Source organism: Ambystoma mexicanum, chromosome 1p, assembly GCF_040938575.1.
Source record: "Ambystoma mexicanum isolate Mex_15411 chromosome 1p, UKY_AmexF1_1, whole genome shotgun sequence".
NCBI lineage: Eukaryota > Metazoa > Chordata > Amphibia > Caudata > Ambystomatidae > Ambystoma > Ambystoma mexicanum.
The window spans coordinates 1,301,509,400-1,301,527,290 of record NC_090921.1 but is presented as its reverse complement, the minus strand read 5'-3'; the positions used below and the strand labels follow the sequence as shown (position 1 = coordinate 1,301,527,290).

At 48.6% G+C, this 17,891-nt stretch overlaps 1 protein-coding gene across 1 annotated transcript in view; it reads left to right on the top strand.

Annotated features, from left to right (window-relative positions):
* Positions 1 to 17,891, top strand: part of RUVBL2 (RuvB like AAA ATPase 2) — a 220,411-nt gene that overhangs the window by 188,179 nt on the left and 14,341 nt on the right. The window contains exons 13-14 of the mRNA XM_069605872.1: positions 14,148 to 14,277; positions 14,875 to 14,989. Of these exons, the coding sequence (XP_069461973.1) occupies positions 14,148 to 14,277; positions 14,875 to 14,989 (245 nt within the window). The remainder of the gene's footprint in view (positions 1 to 14,147; positions 14,278 to 14,874; positions 14,990 to 17,891) is intronic.

Below are 17,891 nucleotides of genomic sequence, written 5' to 3'. Positions count from 1 at the left end.
TGCGCCCGTTGCAGGAGTTCCTGGACGCGCGCTGGATCCAAACGACGGGCGGCTTCGAGGAGAGGATCACACTCGACGAGAGTTTCCGCCGAGCGGTCCGGTGGTGGGGCACCCGCGCGCATCTGACGGCGGGCATGGACTTCCAGACCCCAGACCACCAGGAGACACTGACCACGGATGCCTCCCTGGAAGGGTGGGGAGCGCACACCGAAAATCTGCACGCGAGAGGCCTTTGGCTCCCGATGGAGAAGTCCCTCCATATCAACGTCCTGGAGCTCCGTGCAGTGTTCTGGGCCCTCAGGTCCTTCCTTCCGTCCCTCAAGGGCAAGGTGGTGAGGATCTTCACCGACAACACCACCACCATGTTTTACATCAGGAAACAGGGCGGAACCAGGTCCCCAGCACTGTCCAAGGAGGCGCAGGACCTGTGGCATTGGGCCGTCGCCCAAAGGATGTTTCTGGTGCCGTTTCATCTGGCAGGGATAAAAAACACCATCGCCGACTCACTCAGCAGGGAGCTGCGCTCGTGCCACGAGTGGGAACTACGGCAGGATCTAGTGGATCGCCTCTTCCGACGGTGGGGCACACCCCAGATCGACCTGTTCGCGACGGCGACGAACTCCAAGTGCCGGAGGTTCGCCAGCAGGTTTCCCCAGGCGAGGAGCATGGGCGATGCTTTCTCGTTCCCCTGGGAGGGCCTGTTCCTCTACGCGTTCCCTCCTTTGCCACTGCTAATCCGGCTCGTCAACCAGCTCAAGAGGTCACGGTGCAGGATGATCCTCGTCGCACCTGCGTGGCCGAGGCAGATATAGTTCCCGGACCTTCTGGACTTGTCAGCGTCCCCGCCAATCAAGCTGCCGCTGGACGCGGATCTACTCTCCAGGGAAGGAGGCGCCATCCTCCACCACGACCCGAAATCGCTGAACTTGCAGGCCTGGCTCCTGCAGCGCTAGAGTTTGGAGGATACAACATACCGGCAGACTGCAGAGAGGTTCTTGCAAAGGCCAGGGCGTCCTCGACTCTTAAATGCTACGGACACAAATGGAAGAGGTTCTCTGTCTGGTGCCACGCACAGAAGATTAACCCTCTACGGATTACGGCTCCCCAGGTACTGCCGTACCTGCTGACGCTGGCCAAAGCTGGTCTGGCACACGCGTCCATCAAGATTCATCTTGCTGCGATCTCCCGATACACCAGAACCACGGGGCGGACGTCCTTGTGGTCTCATCGTCTGGTGAAAGAGTTCATGAAGGGACTGTTCAGATCGTTCCCGCCGGTGAAGGCTCCGGCCCCGGCGTGGGAGCTCAACGTGATGCTGACCAAGCTCATGGGACCTCCGTTCGAGCCTCTGCACTCGGCCCCGTTGAAGTTTCTGTCGTGGAAAACAGCGTTTCTTGTGGCCATCACCTCCGCACGACGGGTGGGAGAGATCCAGGCCCTTTCCTGCAAGGCCCCGTACTTGACTTTTCACGACACGAGGGTAGTGCTCAGGACGCACCCCTCCTTCATGCCCAAGGTACCGTCGGACTTCCATCTCAACGAACCCTTGGTGTTGCCTGTGTTCTTCCCGTCGCCTTCGTCGCCGGCTGAGAGGACTTTGCACTCGCTGGATGTGGCTAGAGCGCTGAAGTTCTACGTGGACCGCACAAAGTGTTTTCGAAGACGTCACAACTCTTTGTGAACTTTGGACCTGTCAATCAGGGGAAGGCTCTCTCGAAGGCTTCCATTTCCAGATGGCTCTCCGGCTGTATCATGTACTGTCATCGGTTGGCAAACCGACCGCTGCCTGGCCGTCTGAGAGCCCATTCCACCAGAGCGATAGCAGCTACCACGGCGTTCCTTTCTGGTGTGCCCCTGCTGGACATATGTAGGGCTGCTACGTGGAGGTCGACGCACACCTTCACGAAATTCTACTGCGTCGATCGGGATTCCAGGGAGGAGTCCAGGGTCGGCCAAGCAGTGCTGCGCAACCTGTTCGCCTGAGGTGAGCCTGGTGAGGAGGTAAGATGCTTAATGTTGAGTTTGATGTAATGCTTAATGTTGAGCCTTTGCCACCTCCCGTGGTTGTGCATGTGTGTACTGCTATGTATTCTTTATTCATGAGCATGTGAATCCATGCCAGACCCCATGCTGGAGAAGGAACAAGTTACTTACCTGTAACTGTTGTTCTCCAGCATGGGTCTGGCATGGATTCACATGCGAACCCTCCCGCCTACCCCTCTGCGGCTCTTCACTTGGTCATACTGCCACTTCACGTGCTTCCAAATCTGAAGATGGCTGCCAGAGGCGGTGCTTAGGTAGAGGGCAGTCATTGGCTGTGGTCAGTATGACGCAGAGACCATTGATTGGTTATTACTACGAAAGACAGATCAGAAACGAAACTGATACTGGTTTTTTTTTTCTTTACCGAGGATTCCCAGCCTGACGACGGGGAATATTCATGAGCATGTGAATCCATGCCAGACCCATGCTGAAGAACAACAGTTACAGGTAAGTAACTTGTTCCTTCTCAGATACCACTTGCTTCTGGGGTCCAGCACTCTGTTGTGGATCGCTCGGGTGTGACTTAAAAGCAATCCACTTGAATTGGTGTTCCTCTCCCTGGCCCTTCGGTTCCAGCAGCAGTGAAGGTACAGCCAGCTTCGAGAGGATTTCCAAACAAGTTCACTTTGGAGTTGATTGGTCTCCCCAACTCAAGGGGAGAAGTGGTCATTGCAGGGCTTCTCTAGTCGAGGCGAATTTGGAGCTTCATCACAGCAGCAGGGCTTTGCCGGGCAAACCAACAGTCTAGGAGTTGCAGCAGGCGTCTCTTCAAGTTCTTCGGATTCCTTCGTCCAGTGGTCGACTCTGCCTTCCAAGCCAAAAAGCCTCGCCTTTTTATGCAGGTTTCTCCCATTCATTCCAACCTAGCTGTCAATCACACAGCAGGGTGGCTGTCCTTGCCGGACAGCCAGCCAGCCAATCACCTGTGTGTGCATTCCTGTAACAAAGGGGATTAAGCACAGGGAGTTTCGGGCACCTCCCTCACTTCCTGCCCCTGCCAGACCTACTCGTGAATCCCTCCAAAAACAAAACGAACAAAGGGGCCAAACCTGGTTTGGCGTGCAGAGTAAATTCCAAGAAGGACTTTTCCAGCAAGAAATGGCAAAAAAAGACCAGGCCATTTTGACAAAATAGGCATCCATGGGTGCTTTACTGCAGCTGCAAACGCAGCCCGTGGTAAAAAAAAAAACCCAATGGTAGTTAAAAGTAAACCACTGCCACCAGCCATTGAATGTGGAAAGGTAACATAAAATTGCTGCGTGAGAAACTAGACAGAGGGCATACTAAGTAACCCCTCCAGCAACCTATTGTAAGATAGTGTGTGCTGTGTCTAGACAATTAAAATTGTAAGTAAAGTCAATTTCACTTTACTGCTCTTGGAAACGGTAGTTTTTCCAAGAGAATGTATTTAAACTTTTGGGAAATCTGAAAGACTTCCCTGTGCCACAGCACTGAAGCTGCTATGTGTCGCAATGTAAAAAGATGATGCCTATGGAGTTTATCAGGCTCCAAAAATCAAAAGAAACAGTTTAAATCACAGTAAAATACGAGAGAGTGGGGAAAAAGGTCTCGCTCTCTCCAGGTTGAAAAAAGTCCTAGAGTCCAGCAAAAAAGCTGGGGGTCTCTAAGGCACAGAGGAATTGGCACATTTCTGAGAATTCTCCCTAACAGGGAGCCAGGGCAGCCAGTGTCACTTGAGCAAAGTCTAGGGGAGCGGAGGCACTTCTTGAAGATGGGCAAAGGTCTTGCACAATGTTTAAGAGTTTTGTTGTAAAAAGAAATCTTTTGGGCCACAAGCTGGGAGGCTTGTGAATGGCAAAGCTGCAAGCAACTCTGCAAAGGGCAGCCAATGCAAGTCTCCAGTGAGTGCAAGCAAGCTACACACAAGAGGTAAGTACCCCTTAGTTCACAGTACCATGTTTCGAATGGATTGTGTCCTCCAATGTATTCCACATCTTTGACATGTAATGTCCACAGCTGTGCACTTAGGAAACTTTTTCAGCAGAGGGCGTCCTGCGTCAATGATGTCGGGTCGATGTCCCTCGATGGCCTCCGTCGAGGGCGACGTCACAGGATGTTATAAATAGGACGCATGGTGCCCTTAGCGTTTTTTCCGCGGACGTGTTCACTTCAAGAGACTCGGCGCGCCTCGTATGTTCGTTACAATCGCCGGAGCGGGCAGGAGCCCCTCTCTCCCCACTACCTGATGCCAATCAACAACGGACCGCATGGAATCCCGAGCCCCATGCTACGGGCAGCCTCCAGGGATCAGCTTTCGAGGTGAGCACGATCCGAGTGCGATCGCCTCCTGAGCCTGCTTTTGGGCTCTTCTTTGCTCGTGCGCTCCACGGTGCCCTGCACCCCACCCTCGTTGCCTCACCCCGACCCACGCTCAGCAGTATGTACAACGCTGCCTAAAATGGCCGTGCACCTGTGTTGCTAGGCAACGTTCAACTTATTAAAATCCACATCCGCCGGCAAGCGGAAGCCGGCGCTATCGAGAAGGGCCGCTGAGAAAAGGGCTTGTTTTGCTCCTGTTTGCGCACTGTGGCGCAGTGGAGCTAAAGCCTTCTCCCCTAAGGACCTCCGCAATATTCATATTGGCTTCTTGTTGAAATCCAAACGAGAGCAACGGGACAATACAAACACATCCGTCTTAAGCTACAGACTTCCACATACTTTTATTTCCGTTAGTGCCTGACTGCGTGTGCCGCTTCCAATACCTGTACATGGCGTTACTATCTCTGTAACTGCAAAACACTAGTGTTCTGTCTGTCCTTTAATCTTCCGTGCACCCGCTTGCCACCGGCATTCACTGCATTTTTGCCCTCGATTATCCTGTCTGCCTCGGCACCTGGCCAGCTTGCACACCCCAATACTAGCTGATTCCAGCCCTTGTGGGCCCCACAGTGTGTTCGTCCATTACTCTAGCCCATGTGTGCTCTGACTGTTTGTTATCATGCTCGACAAGGTACGTCCTACATCCGACAGTCCCATTTAGCCTATGTCTGCCTTACAGTTGATAGTCCTATTTAGCCTATGTCTGCCTTACAGTTGATAGTCCTATTTAGCCTTTGTCTGCTTTACAGTTGATAGTCCTATTTAGCCTTTGTCTGCCTTACAGTTGTTAGTCCTATTTAGCCTATGTCTGCCTTACAGTTGACAGTCCTATTTAGCCTTTGTCTGCTTTACAGTTGATAGTCCTATTTAGCCTATGTGTTATACAGCTGATAGTCCTATCACCTACCATTTAGTACTTATATTCAGCATCTGCATGCTCTGAAATGGGCTACTCCATCCTCTTAGACGATACGTGCTGTGTACTCATCACTTTAATCTGGCCCATGTGTGTTCCACCTGATAACCCATCTCAGCACATGCATGCTCTGTTTCTGATAATTCACCCTGCTTATCTTAGTAAAATGTTATTTCTAGCTATTCTGTTGAGCACTATGGCTGCCACATTATATACTGATATCAAAAGCCAATTATGCTTCACTGAACTCCCTCTAGTACCCATACTAGATCCCAGCCTGCTTAAACCGACAAATACAGCTATACACCATGCCATGCCCTCACAACCTGCACTCCATAGTGCCTTAGGGCTAGTATCCTTTGTTTCCATACCTTGCTCCACGCTTAATAGAAACCTTAGACTCCGCGCCAGAGTAACAAAATTACACGAACCATTGAGAAGATCCCTACCTCCCACTAACCTGAAAACCAACTATATCTTGAAGCCTAGTCATATTAATTTGTTACCTCCATACTCCATCTCTAATACTAATGCCCCCCAAACCAATAAGTAGAAACGTAAATCAAGCGATAATGCCACAGTCAAAACTGTAACTGAGGCCCCTTCCCTTAGAGGAGCACTTCTCAATGTAAGATTGCTTGTCGCACACGCCCTCGACATTGCTGACCTAATTACAGAAGGTAAAATTGATTTCCTTGCAATTACCAAGACATGGCTACATAATGCTACAGGACCGTTGCTTATGTTAGCCATCCCAGATGGCTACACAATAACAAGACAGAGATGGCGTACGAGGAGGCGGTATCGCCATCATCTCCAGAATGTATCTCTCCCTCAGACTAGCCCCTACCCAATTGTCACAATCCTGTGAAATTCTATCTGTTAAATAAACAATTCTCAATCATCCCCATCCACCTAATATACAGACCACCGTGTCCTCTTGGCACCTTTGAGGAAGATCTGCAGAATATACTTAACCTCAAACCAACCTCTCAATTAATCCTATTAGAATACTTTAACATAGGCTTTAATGACCAGTTGGACAAAAACGCTACAGATATAGCTAACATAATCAAGGCATTAGGCTTGTCTCAAAAAGTTAATAAACCTACCCACTTGAAAGGGTAGAACATTGGATTGTGGATTATAACTGTACAGTTACTATTTCATCCATCACGCCTCTCTCCTGGACAGACCACTCACTGGTGTCCTTTCACTTATCCACGACCAGACCTACCCCCACTGCCCCACCATTAGCGCCACCATGCCCAACAAGAAATAACAGCATTACAGTCGACAAGGTAATCTCAGCGATCCTTCCCACTCTAAATGTTTTACCAGATAACCTACTAAAGGCACGTAACAATATCTTCCATTTCACCAAAATGTCTACCCTGGAAGTAGAAAAAAATTATCCTTTCATTGAAGCCCTCTAACTGCAAAGGTGACATCTGCCCAGCGCAACTAATAAAAGATGCGGCCAGGGAACTATCTCCGTTCATTGCCAAATTGATTAATGCCGCCTTCACTTCAGGCTCAGTCCCGGCTAATCTAAAACAGTCGTGGGTGCTCCCTCTCCTCAAGAAACAGACATTAGACCCTTGCATCCCTACCAACTATCGCCCCATTAATACTGTACCATTCTTGCTCAAAATATTGGACAAAGCTGCCTATAACCAAATTCAGAAACACCTTGAACTGCACAAACTCCTAGGAGACAGACAATCTGGTTTCCGCCCTTTATACGGAACAGAAACTGCCCTGATCGATTTAAAATCCCAAATTGATGAGCTGAGAGACAAAGGGAAGTCAGTACTCCTGCTCCTACCTGATCTCTCAGCGGCATTCAATCTGGTGGACCATAAAAACCTCTGTAGATACCTTGATTCCGCCGCTCACTTCTCCCCTGAGGCTATCAGATGGATTGAATCTTTCCTGAGCGAGAGAACCATAAGAGTTTTCTCATCAGCAGCTGCAGACCCTACCCTTATCCTGTGCGGTGTTCCCCAGGGTTCTTGCGTCTCTCCAACTCTATACAACATCTTCACCAAGCCCCTGTTTGATTATTTGGACCATCTGGGTATCATCTATACTAATTATGCAGATACACAGATTCTCCTCCCGCTTTCTGGGGATCATTGTAAGGACACGGAGTTGGTGATATATCTTATCCAGGCATGGACTCTCATCGAGAGCCTTCATGGTCCCGTACAGACAAGGAATCAAAGGGTCGCAAGAGACGTGTCTCTAGACTGCAGCAACCTACTGACGTCGACGCTTTACCCTCATACCAGCCCACGGCGCCGTCTGCCCGTGTCGACGCCAAAGCTTTCGGCAAGCACGACGTCTAGGTTGTAGACGCTCTCGACACCTTCGGGGATTTTTTTCTCAAAATGTGTCTTTGGAGTACCCGGATATCGTGGATCCTCCAAGGAAGGCTATGGCAAAGTCTGTGCGGCCAGTTTTGGACTCCAGGCCCTCTTCTGTCACCAGACCTGGTTTTCAACTCCCTCTGGCTGACGTTTATGAAGAGGAGGAAAGGTCGGAGTTTGAGGACCCTGGTGAAGTTGATGAAGCTCCACATTTTTCTGGAGACTGTCAGTCAGTTGGAGGAGTTGAGGCAGACCCTCCATGATGCCAGTGGGTTGGACACTTCCCCGGAAGTGGAATTTGGTAGACCTGAGCCTGGGGCTCATGTGGAGTCTTCATACAGGAGGCTCATGGTGCGGGTGTCGGAGTATCTGGGCTGGTCCAGTCCTCCTGAAGTCTTTGTGCAGGAAGATCTGATGGACATCTTAGATCATGGTCCGTCCTCTGACCCGGTTTAGTAATTTCATCTTACCTTACAGAAAAGGGTGGCAGCTGCTTGGCAGTCTCCGGAATTTCATCCGGCTGTTAAGTCTTTGACCAAGAAATACCACCCTTCCGTTAGCGACCCCAGCTACTTATCCACTCACCCCACTCCCGAGAGTTTGGTGGTGCAAGCGGCTGAGGCCACCTCGTGGCGGGCAGCGTACCCTACCATCCCTCCGGATAGGGACGATGAGCGCCTCGGTTGGGCCCGGAAGGTATTTTTTGCTGGGAGCATGGCCTTGAAATCGGCCAACTCCAAGTGTCTTGGCAAGGTTTTCACACACTTTGTGGAATTGTTTCTTTACCGGCTGAGCATATTCCCGATGGGGAAGAAAGGGATGGGTTCCTTGCTCTCGTGCAGGACGGCAAGGATGCCATGTGTGAATCCCTTCAGTCGGGTTTGGATACGGCCGATGGTGTTAGCCGGTCCATGGCTGCGAGCACCGTTATATGCAGATTTGCGTGGTTGCGGAAGTCAGGGTTTGCTCCAGATGTGCAGGCCCGCCTTCTGAACATGCCCTTTGATGGCGCACATTTGTTTGGCAGCAAGACTGACAAGAGCCTTGAGAGGTTGCAGACCTCAAAAGCTGTGGCGAAATCTTTAAGAGCCGCAGTGAGTCAACCTCTGCCTTTTCGTCCTAGGGGACAGCAGTGGAGGGGAGGTTCCTTTCGTTACTACTCCTCCTTTGGTAGAATGAGAGGGGCCGCCTGTCAAAGGGGCCAGCGAAAAATTACCTGTGGTGTTCGGGGAAATCGTGGTGCCAAAGCCGCTCAGGCAGCTGCCTCTTTGCCTTCAGGCACTGCCGCAGCCGCTTCCAAACAGTCATGAGTCCATGTCCCATGGTTCGCCGGTTGGGGGCATGCTGTCTCAGCATCTTGAAGAATGGCGTGCCATTACTTCAGATGTGTGGGTTCTGGATGCCATAGCCCACGGCTACTGCCTTCCCTTCCTTCAGCGGCCTCACGACAATCCACTGGGGAAACTCTCTTTGAAGCTTCCGGATCCGCTCCTTGCGCAGGAAATCTTGAGCCTGCTGGAGAAAGGCGCTATAGAATTGGTACCTGTAGCGGAGAGGAACAAGGGATGGTATTCCCCTTATTTTATTTTTATCCCAAAGAAAGTTGGGGGATTGAGACCCATCATGGACTTAAGTTGGTTGAACATCCTTCTCAGGAAGGACAAGTTCAGGATGGTCACTCTTTCTGAAGTCCTCCCGGCCCTTCAACTTCAGGATTGGTTGGTGTCTCTGGACCTCAAGGATGCTTACTTTCACGTGACGATTCATCCCGCGCACAGGAAGTACCTGAGGTACGCGGCTGGCGACTCGCATTTTTAGTTTCGGGTCCTGCCGTTCGGATTGACCTCCGCCCGAGGGTCTTCACCAAGCTAATGGTGGTGGCAGCGTACCTCAGGCGATGAGGATTCACGTCTACCCCTAGCTGGACTGGCTGAAACAGGCGCGTTCTCCCAAGCTAGCGTTGGATCATCTCGGTGTCACCTGCTGCACTCTCCACAGGCTGGGCTTCTCCCTGAATTTCAAGAAGTCACATCTGACACCTTCCCAACAGCTCCAGTACATCGGGGCTGTGTTAGACACATCCTTGGGGAAGTGTTCGACTCCCAAGGTGAGGGCTCATCATATTATGCAGATGGTGGACAAGTTTCAACATGCCCAGAGTCTCCCGGCTTTCGAATTCTTAAGGTTGCTCGGCCTCATGGCATCCTGCATTTTTCTGGTGCCAGAGGCCCGACTGCGGAGGAGATCCCTGCAGTGGGTTCTCAAGATGCAGTGGTCACCGTTCTCCGGCAAGATGTCGGATCCTGTTCAGATTCCACTCTCGGTCTCCCAGGATCTTCTGTGGTGGGCCAACGAAGGGAACCTGATGAAGGGGGGAACAGTTTTGTATTGGTTCTCCATCCATAGGTCAAGAATCTTTATGCTTCGTATCTGAAAGGTTGAGGTATAAGGATTGGGACATGCCCATGACGTGATGGAGGTGTTGCTTTCAGCCAGGCGGCTTGCAACTAAACCCCTGTACCATTGGCGTATGTTCTGCGACTGGTGCAGAGATCACAATGTTGATCCTTTTTCAGTGCTCCATTCCTATGGTTTTGTCCTTACTTTCTTTGGCCCACAGGGGCTTTCAAGTGGGTACCATTAAGGTTACCTGGCAGCGCTGTCTATCTTTAAGCGCCCGTCTGAAGAATGTTCTTACTTTAAGATGCCTTTGATTTCTCACTTTCTTAAAGGACTGACTAATGTATTCCGCCATCCCCTTTCCAGGTGCCGGTTTGGGATTTGATTTTGGATTTGGAATTTCTCATCGGTGCTCCGTTTGAACCTTTGCACTCTTGTCCTTAGAGATTACTGTCCTTCAGAACTGTGTTCTTTGTTGCGGTTACTTCCGCTCGCAAAGTGAGTGAATTGCAGGCACTTTCATCTAAGCCACCCTTTACTGTGTTTCACAAGGACAGGGTTGTACTGCGAGTACGTCCTTCTTTTCTACCGAAGGTAGTCTGAGTATCATTTGATTCAGAAGATAGTTCTTCCATCTTTCTACCCTCCTCCTGGTAAGGAAGAGGAGCAACTCCATTGGTTGGATCCTAGGAGAGCTCTGAGCTTTTACATTTCTAGGATGTCCAGGGTCAGAGTGGACCATCAACTCTTTGTAGGATATGCTGGACACCGATTGGGCCAGGCTGTTACCAAACGGACCCTGTCCAGGTGGATTATCCTTACCATTACGGAGTGTTACCGGTTGGCGGGTAAAGACCCTCCTGAAGGGTTGAGAGCTCATTCCACTAGGGGTGTGGCTACTTCCACCTCCCTCCAGCGGGGTGTTCCTATTAGGAATATTTGTGATGCCGCTACTTGGGCTTCAATCCATACATTTGTAAAACATTATTCCCTGGATACAATCCATGGTCAGGATATGGCCTCTGGGAAGGCGGTTCATTATTCCGCAATCTAATTTGGGTATTCTAAATTATTTTCCCTCTTCCATTTACTGGAACTGCTTTAGGAGTCTGTCAAAGATGTGGAATACGTTGGAGGACACAATCCATTCGAAGAACAAGTTCCTTACCAACTGGTAACATTATTTCGACTGGATGTTCCTCCAACGTATTCCACATCGCCCTCCCTGCCTGCCCCTCAGAATTTCCTATGCGATTGCAGCTTCCGCTTCCGCAAGGCTAAGTGCAGTCAAGCAGGCATGAGTGGTGCCACATGTTCTGAGGGGAAAAAACTAAACCCGAGGCTACGGGCGCCGTGCATCCTATTTATAACATCCTGTGATGTCGCCCTCGACCGAGGCCTTTGAAGGAAAATCGACCCAGGACGCCCTCTGCTGAAAAAGTTTCCAGTGGCACAGGCATGGACATTACATGTCAAAGATGTGGAATACGTTGGAGGAACATCTAGTCGAAAGAACGTTACCAGTTGGTAAGAAAATGGTTCGTCTGAAGAAATGGTTCCTGCTGGCTTCTATTCCTGTTGTAGTCCTGGAGAGCCTGCTGTTCCTGGGCCTCAGTCGTGGCAACAAGAGGGAGGATGTCTGGGGACTCGTGCACTACGATTCGAAGTTCAGCAGCAGCAATGGGCGCAATTCAGATCGGCTGCTATTTGTGTGTTCAGCTGCTCGCAAATAGCACCACTGCGGTTCTTGGACACCTTGTAGACTTTCCTTGCTTCTGGGGTCCAGCATTCTGTTGAGGTGGCTCGGGCTTGGTCAGTCCTGCTTCGTGGGCGTCCCGAGGATCTTCCTGTAACTCTGGTCTGGCTTAAAGGCGATGCACTCGATTCTGGTGTTCCTGTCCCCTGGCACTTGATTCCTGCAGCAGCAATGGAAGTACAGCCAGCAGAGAGGGGTTTTCATTCGAGTTCGTATTAGGGGCCGATTAGTCTCACCAACCCAGGGGGAGCCGCCATCCTTGCCGCGCTTCTCTAGTCTGTTGAGATTGGAGCTTCAGAACTTCAGCAGGCAAACCCACGGTCCAGGAGGTGCAGCAAGATTCTCTTCGTTTCTTTCTTCGGGTTCCTTTGTCCAGTGGTCGGCTTCGCCTCGCTTGCAAAAGACCTCGCATTTTATGCAAGTCGTTCCCATTCAGTCGCATCCTAGCTGTCACTCGCACAGCATGGTGGCTGTCCTCCAAGGACAGCCAGCCGGCCAATTAACTATTGGGTGCATTCCTGTAACAAAGAGTAAGCACAGGGAGTTTTGGGCACCTCACTTGCTTCCTGCCCTGCCAGACACGCTGGAGCCAGATGCGGGCTTCACCAGTGAATCCTGCCAAAGGCAAAACGAACAAAGGGGCCAAACCTGGTTTGGCTCAGAGTAAATCTCACAAAAGACAGTTCCAACAAGAAATGGCGAAAAAAGAACACTGGGGCCATTTCGACAAAATGGGCACCCATGGGTGCAATACTGCAGCTGAGGATAACGCACAATGGTAGGAAAAAGTAAACCACTGCCACCAGCAATTAATTGTAGAAAGGGTAACCTGGAAATGTTACATGAGACGATGGACCAAGGGAATACCAAGTAACACCTCCAGCACCCTATTGTAAGAGAGTGGCCCTCATTACAAGTTTGCCAGTCCGGAAACAATCGTGCCGGTAAGCTTACCGGCACTACTGTTTCCGGACTGGCAAACTACGAGTCTGCCAGCAGGTGCCGTACTGCCCGCCAAAGTCAGACCTGGCGGGCGGAACGGCACCCGCCCGCAGACTTTCATGGAAGCACTGTTACCGTTACTAAGGGTGCTTCCGTGGTCCCCCATTCCTTTTGGTGATAACATTTTCCAGCGCCTGGCTTCCCGGAACGCCAGGGTTGTAATGCCCCGGTGTTTCCGGCAAGTCATGCAGCGGTAAACCATTACGGGCCGGCGGCTACCTGCCGTATTTACTGGCACAGTTACCGCTGGACCCGTAATGAGGGCCAGTGTGTGCTGGGTCTATGAAGAGAGAAATGTAAGTAAAGTCAATTTCACTTCACTACTCTTGGAAACAGTAGTTTATCCAAGAGAATGTATTCAAACCTTAGCAGAAATCCAAAGGATTTCTATGTAACACTGCACTGAGGGTGCTGTGTCCCAGTGTAAAAAGATGCCTATGGAGTTTGTCAGACTCCAAAACCAAAAGACCACTGAGTTCAAATTAATGAAAAATACATGAGTATGGAAAAGGTCTCATTCTCTCCAGGATGAAAAAAAGTCCTAAAGTCCAGCAAAAGAGCTGGGGATCTCAAAGGTAGAAGGAAATTAGCACATTTCTGAGAATTCTCCCCAACCCTTCAATGTCATTTCTGGTGAGAGATGAGCATAGACATTTGATTGCCTAGATTAGGAGATTAATTTGATTCTCTGAGATGCACAATCCTTTCCATACTGTTCCTTTTAAACTTGGTGTGTCCTTCCCTGGAAGCCTGGATTGACCAAGCTAATAAGAGGAAACTTGTCTTTGAGGGACCCATTGGGAACTTTATTCTGCTGGTAATCCCTGGCCGAGGCATTTCAGTTAATCCAAAGCCCCCTCAACCCCCCCCCCCCCGCCTACCACTATACAGTGGGAATAAGAGGCAGGGATTTGGGGATTGGAGCACAGTGGGGATAAAGAGGATACAACATGGGATTGCCCCTGCAAATTAATAAAGAACCAATGCTGTGGCCAGCAGTTTACTGACATGTTAGCACTGGCATAATCGCATTGTTCAATTGGAAAAGTACTGCCATTTTGTAATTTTTAAAGACCATTGTTAATTAGGGGAAGAGAACAAAATCTGTTTTAAGTCTGTTTTTCATGCGGTTGTAGATTCAGTAGCAGATGCTTAATTGTATTGTCTTAAATATGTCTTTTTCCAGCAAGGTGCCATAGACGTCATCTTCTGCTAGACCCCGACTCAATGTTAAAGAAGTCTTGCATAAGAAGTCTCATTCCAGAAGAACGCCTTTAGTTTTCTTATTGGCTTCTGTTTCTACTGCCCCCTTGTGCAGGTGTGAGGAGGAGGACGTGGAGATGAGTGATGATGCCTACACAGTGCTGACGCGGATAGGCCAGGAAACCTCCCTTCGCTATGCAATGCAGCTCATCACAGCCGCCCACCTGGTGTGCCGGAAGAGGAAGGTAAATAAGAAAACCCATCCTGTGATCGTGAGTTGGGCATCCGTCCACTGACTGCTAAAGGGGCCGTGTGGCATTGTGGCTGGTATTAGCCACTTAATTCTACTACGTTATGTTGAAGGAATGTTGTGTCCAGTAAAGTGGTTCTTCAGTCCGGCAATCTCGCCTGGAAAAGAGGCAAATAATGTAAACCCTACCATTTTCTTTTTTTGGCCGAGTGCAGTCATGGTGTGTATGGGGGAAGTTCAGTCTGCTGTTTTCAGGCCTACAAGTACTTGTGGCGGGTTCATTAAGCTTGTGTTTTCAAATCCCTGTGCTGTGGGTGAAGGTCAATTACGTGTTTGAAAATACAGGCACTTGGGTCACTGATGAAGGCTCCATTGTATGGTCTACTTTTTGGGCTTTCCGGTGCAGTTTAGAATTCGTTTTTACTCTTTCATGATATTGGTGGGAGGGAGTAGATTTATTGGATTTCAGGGCAATAAGATTGCAGGTTTCATTTTGTGTTTAAGCTTTTAGGCACAGGTGGTGCTGGACTAATTTTTGCATTTTCATAGTATTTAATACCTGATAACGGTTATTGTTGCTCTTTGTTTCCAGGGCACGGAAGTCCAGGTAGATGACATCAAGCGGGTGTATTCGCTCTTCCTGGATGAGTCTCGATCCACACAATACATGAAAGAATACCAGGATGCCTTCATGTTCAATGAAATGAGTAAGTTGTAATATTCTTTCAACCCTATTGTCTCTTCATTTTTGCGCTCCCTGCACTTGGGGTTGCAGCAGAGTTGATTACCCTGTCTCTCTGCCTGATGACATCCCCAGAAACTGCCACTCACCAGGTGATGGGATTTGTTGATGCCTCCACCTATTGATTGAAAAGCAATATACCCCCTAAACCGTTATTTAAAGCATGCAGCAGCAAATCTCTCAAACACAACCCAATAATAAACCTCAAGGGATGTGTATGGTCTCGTTTTATTTCCATTTCATAAGTTTCTTGAATGAAGTTATAATATAATGCTGCTAACTTAATTACATATAATACATGGATCTACTACTCCTCCTTTGCTAGATTGAAGGTGAAGGACACAGGGATGTGAATCTTCTTCCTTAATGAAGATACTATGCTCCAATGCAGAACTGACCCTTTGTTATAGTTTTTGAATCTTCAGGATTTAGGTGACACTGCCTATCGACACCTCTGAATAAAGTACTACCTGCCTGTTGGGAAAGATTTTCTTTTTGCTGTTTCCTCCGATAGACTTCTATGGGACAAACTTTCTTTTTGATTTGACTCCTGACTTTTTGGAGGCAAGTAAAGCCTTCTGATTTACTTCCCTTACCTTTTTGCTAATTTTTATGAGGAAATCAACCCGTCCATAAGACTATCAGTACTGAGGGACTCTCTATTAGTGAATTTCTTGTTTTATTACAATTTGACACATCACCCTAAAGTGAAGTGCAGCTAGAATTCTTTGTATCCTTAACTTTTTCTGTAGTGACTTTTTGTTTACATGTGCACGATGAGCTGGTGACAGCATGCATTTTTCAACCATCTTTTGTACGTTTTCCTCGTGCACTATTGCAACTGACACAAATGGCTACCACACTAAGATCACATGCCGCAAGTTTTTTTCTTATCTTTTGACCATATTGGCTGGAATTTCCACATATCTGTTGCTGGGCAGGTGCTGTGGCTGCCAGATCCTTACCATTGGTGGACCAAGTCCAGATCTTGAATAAAAGGAATCCTGCAGCCATTCTTCAGATCCTTGTTGGAGCAAAGTCCTCTATGAAGAGCAGCCTGCTGATGACCCAAGGACGACCCCTGGATCTGACCCAGCACCATCTCCAGCAAGTCCTGTTGAGGCCCTGTTCCTCTGCTGGATCTCAAGAAGACCCTTGTTGGTGTTTCAACCCCTAGGCTGGTGGTAACAAGTCTAAACCCCGGCTCCAGAATCTGTTCCTTCTGAGTCTTCGGAAGTGTCCCTTGATCAGCCGGTGGACTGACAAGCTCTCTTCTGAGACACCTTGCTGCAGCTTTCGCCATTTAAAGCGCATCTTTGGACCTTGGATCTCCAACTTGTACTACAATATACAGAAACCCATTGTTTGTCCTTTGAAAATCACCTGTCGCTGCCTGATTGTGATGACTCCCGTTGCAATCCATCCTCTATGCATTCTAGAGGCGTCCTGAGAGTGCATGCTTTGCAAAAGTCTTCATCTTTTCTTCATGTGGATGTTCAACTAGATGGTTCCTGAAACCGAGATCTGAGCACTGTGACCGACCAAAACTAAATCCTGCATCCAAAGGTGATCCCTGCACCCGTGATCCCTGGGCCTTGCTCAGCTGGACCAAGAACAGAAGACTATATGTCCACAACTGATTCCGGAACATCATCAGTGGTCTCTGGAGAATTTAGTCTGAGGGCTAAGTTAACATACCTGTTCCTTTCCACCTCCTGTTCTCCATAGATTTACATAGGCATAAAGTAATTTCCCTAAACCACTCTTTCCTGACTTTGGTTGTTGGGGCCTGGTCAAGGATCCCTTCGTATGTCTATCTTGGTGTCTGGGATTGAGTAAGTTTACTTGTCTGAACTTTGCGTACCTTTTGTATCATAACCACTGGCATCATCCAATCTCTTAGTAAACCTACCTGCAAAGTATAATTTTGGAACTGGTGACTTTGTGGTGCAATGCCCCAAACCATAAGGCTGAACTTGACTAAATATGAGGGGAAACTGTTCTGTGGTTATTCTGAATTGCAAGCATCTGACTACTTACCTGTATTACACTAGTTATTGAATCAAATGTATATACCTGTTTTATATTAAGTGTGCCAAGTGGTTTTACTCGCTTAGTACGTATTTTAAAGTCCTGATATAGAATTGTATGTTTTTGTACTCGCCTGTCTAACTGGAATTATTGGTGGACTCTTTGTAGTACTGGACTACTCAGAGCCCTCCTGAGACTAAGCTTTGCTGTTCTGCTAGCCTGCATTAATTGGGTTTGACGAGATCTCTGTGTATCCCTTTTCACAATCTGTTGGCTGCCCAAAATCCATTGCTAGGGCGGATTTTGGAAATCCATCCCAACACTGCATTAAGTAGCAATGCTTTAAATACCACACAACTTGTATGTTCTCATTTAGAATTGACCTTATTGCACTTTTCTTTGAGGGGTGGGATTCAGATTGCAAAATTAATTTCTTGCCAGCTGTGTCACTACTTGTATTTGACATTTGAGTGCTTTTGCCAGAGTGCTTTACAAAGAGCTCAAACCACAACTGTACACAATAAATGCAATGGCAGTCAAATTTAAATGACTGAGTAAAGGAAAGAAATTAAGGGTTGGAAAGGGAGACGAGCAGAAGTTTTCAAGATAATGTAAAAGAGATGAAGAGAGGAGGAAAGGATGGGTGGTCACAACAAATTCTAATGCTTTGTGGCCAATAAAGAAAAGGACTGGAAACGGCAAGAGGCACATGGGCATTTAGGGACATTGAGAAGACATTGAGAGAGGTGTGAGCTAGTGAGAAAATAAATGGAAATTTGGGGGTGGGGAGTGGCTTAATCATGTAGCCATTTTTATACCATACAAAAGACTGGAAT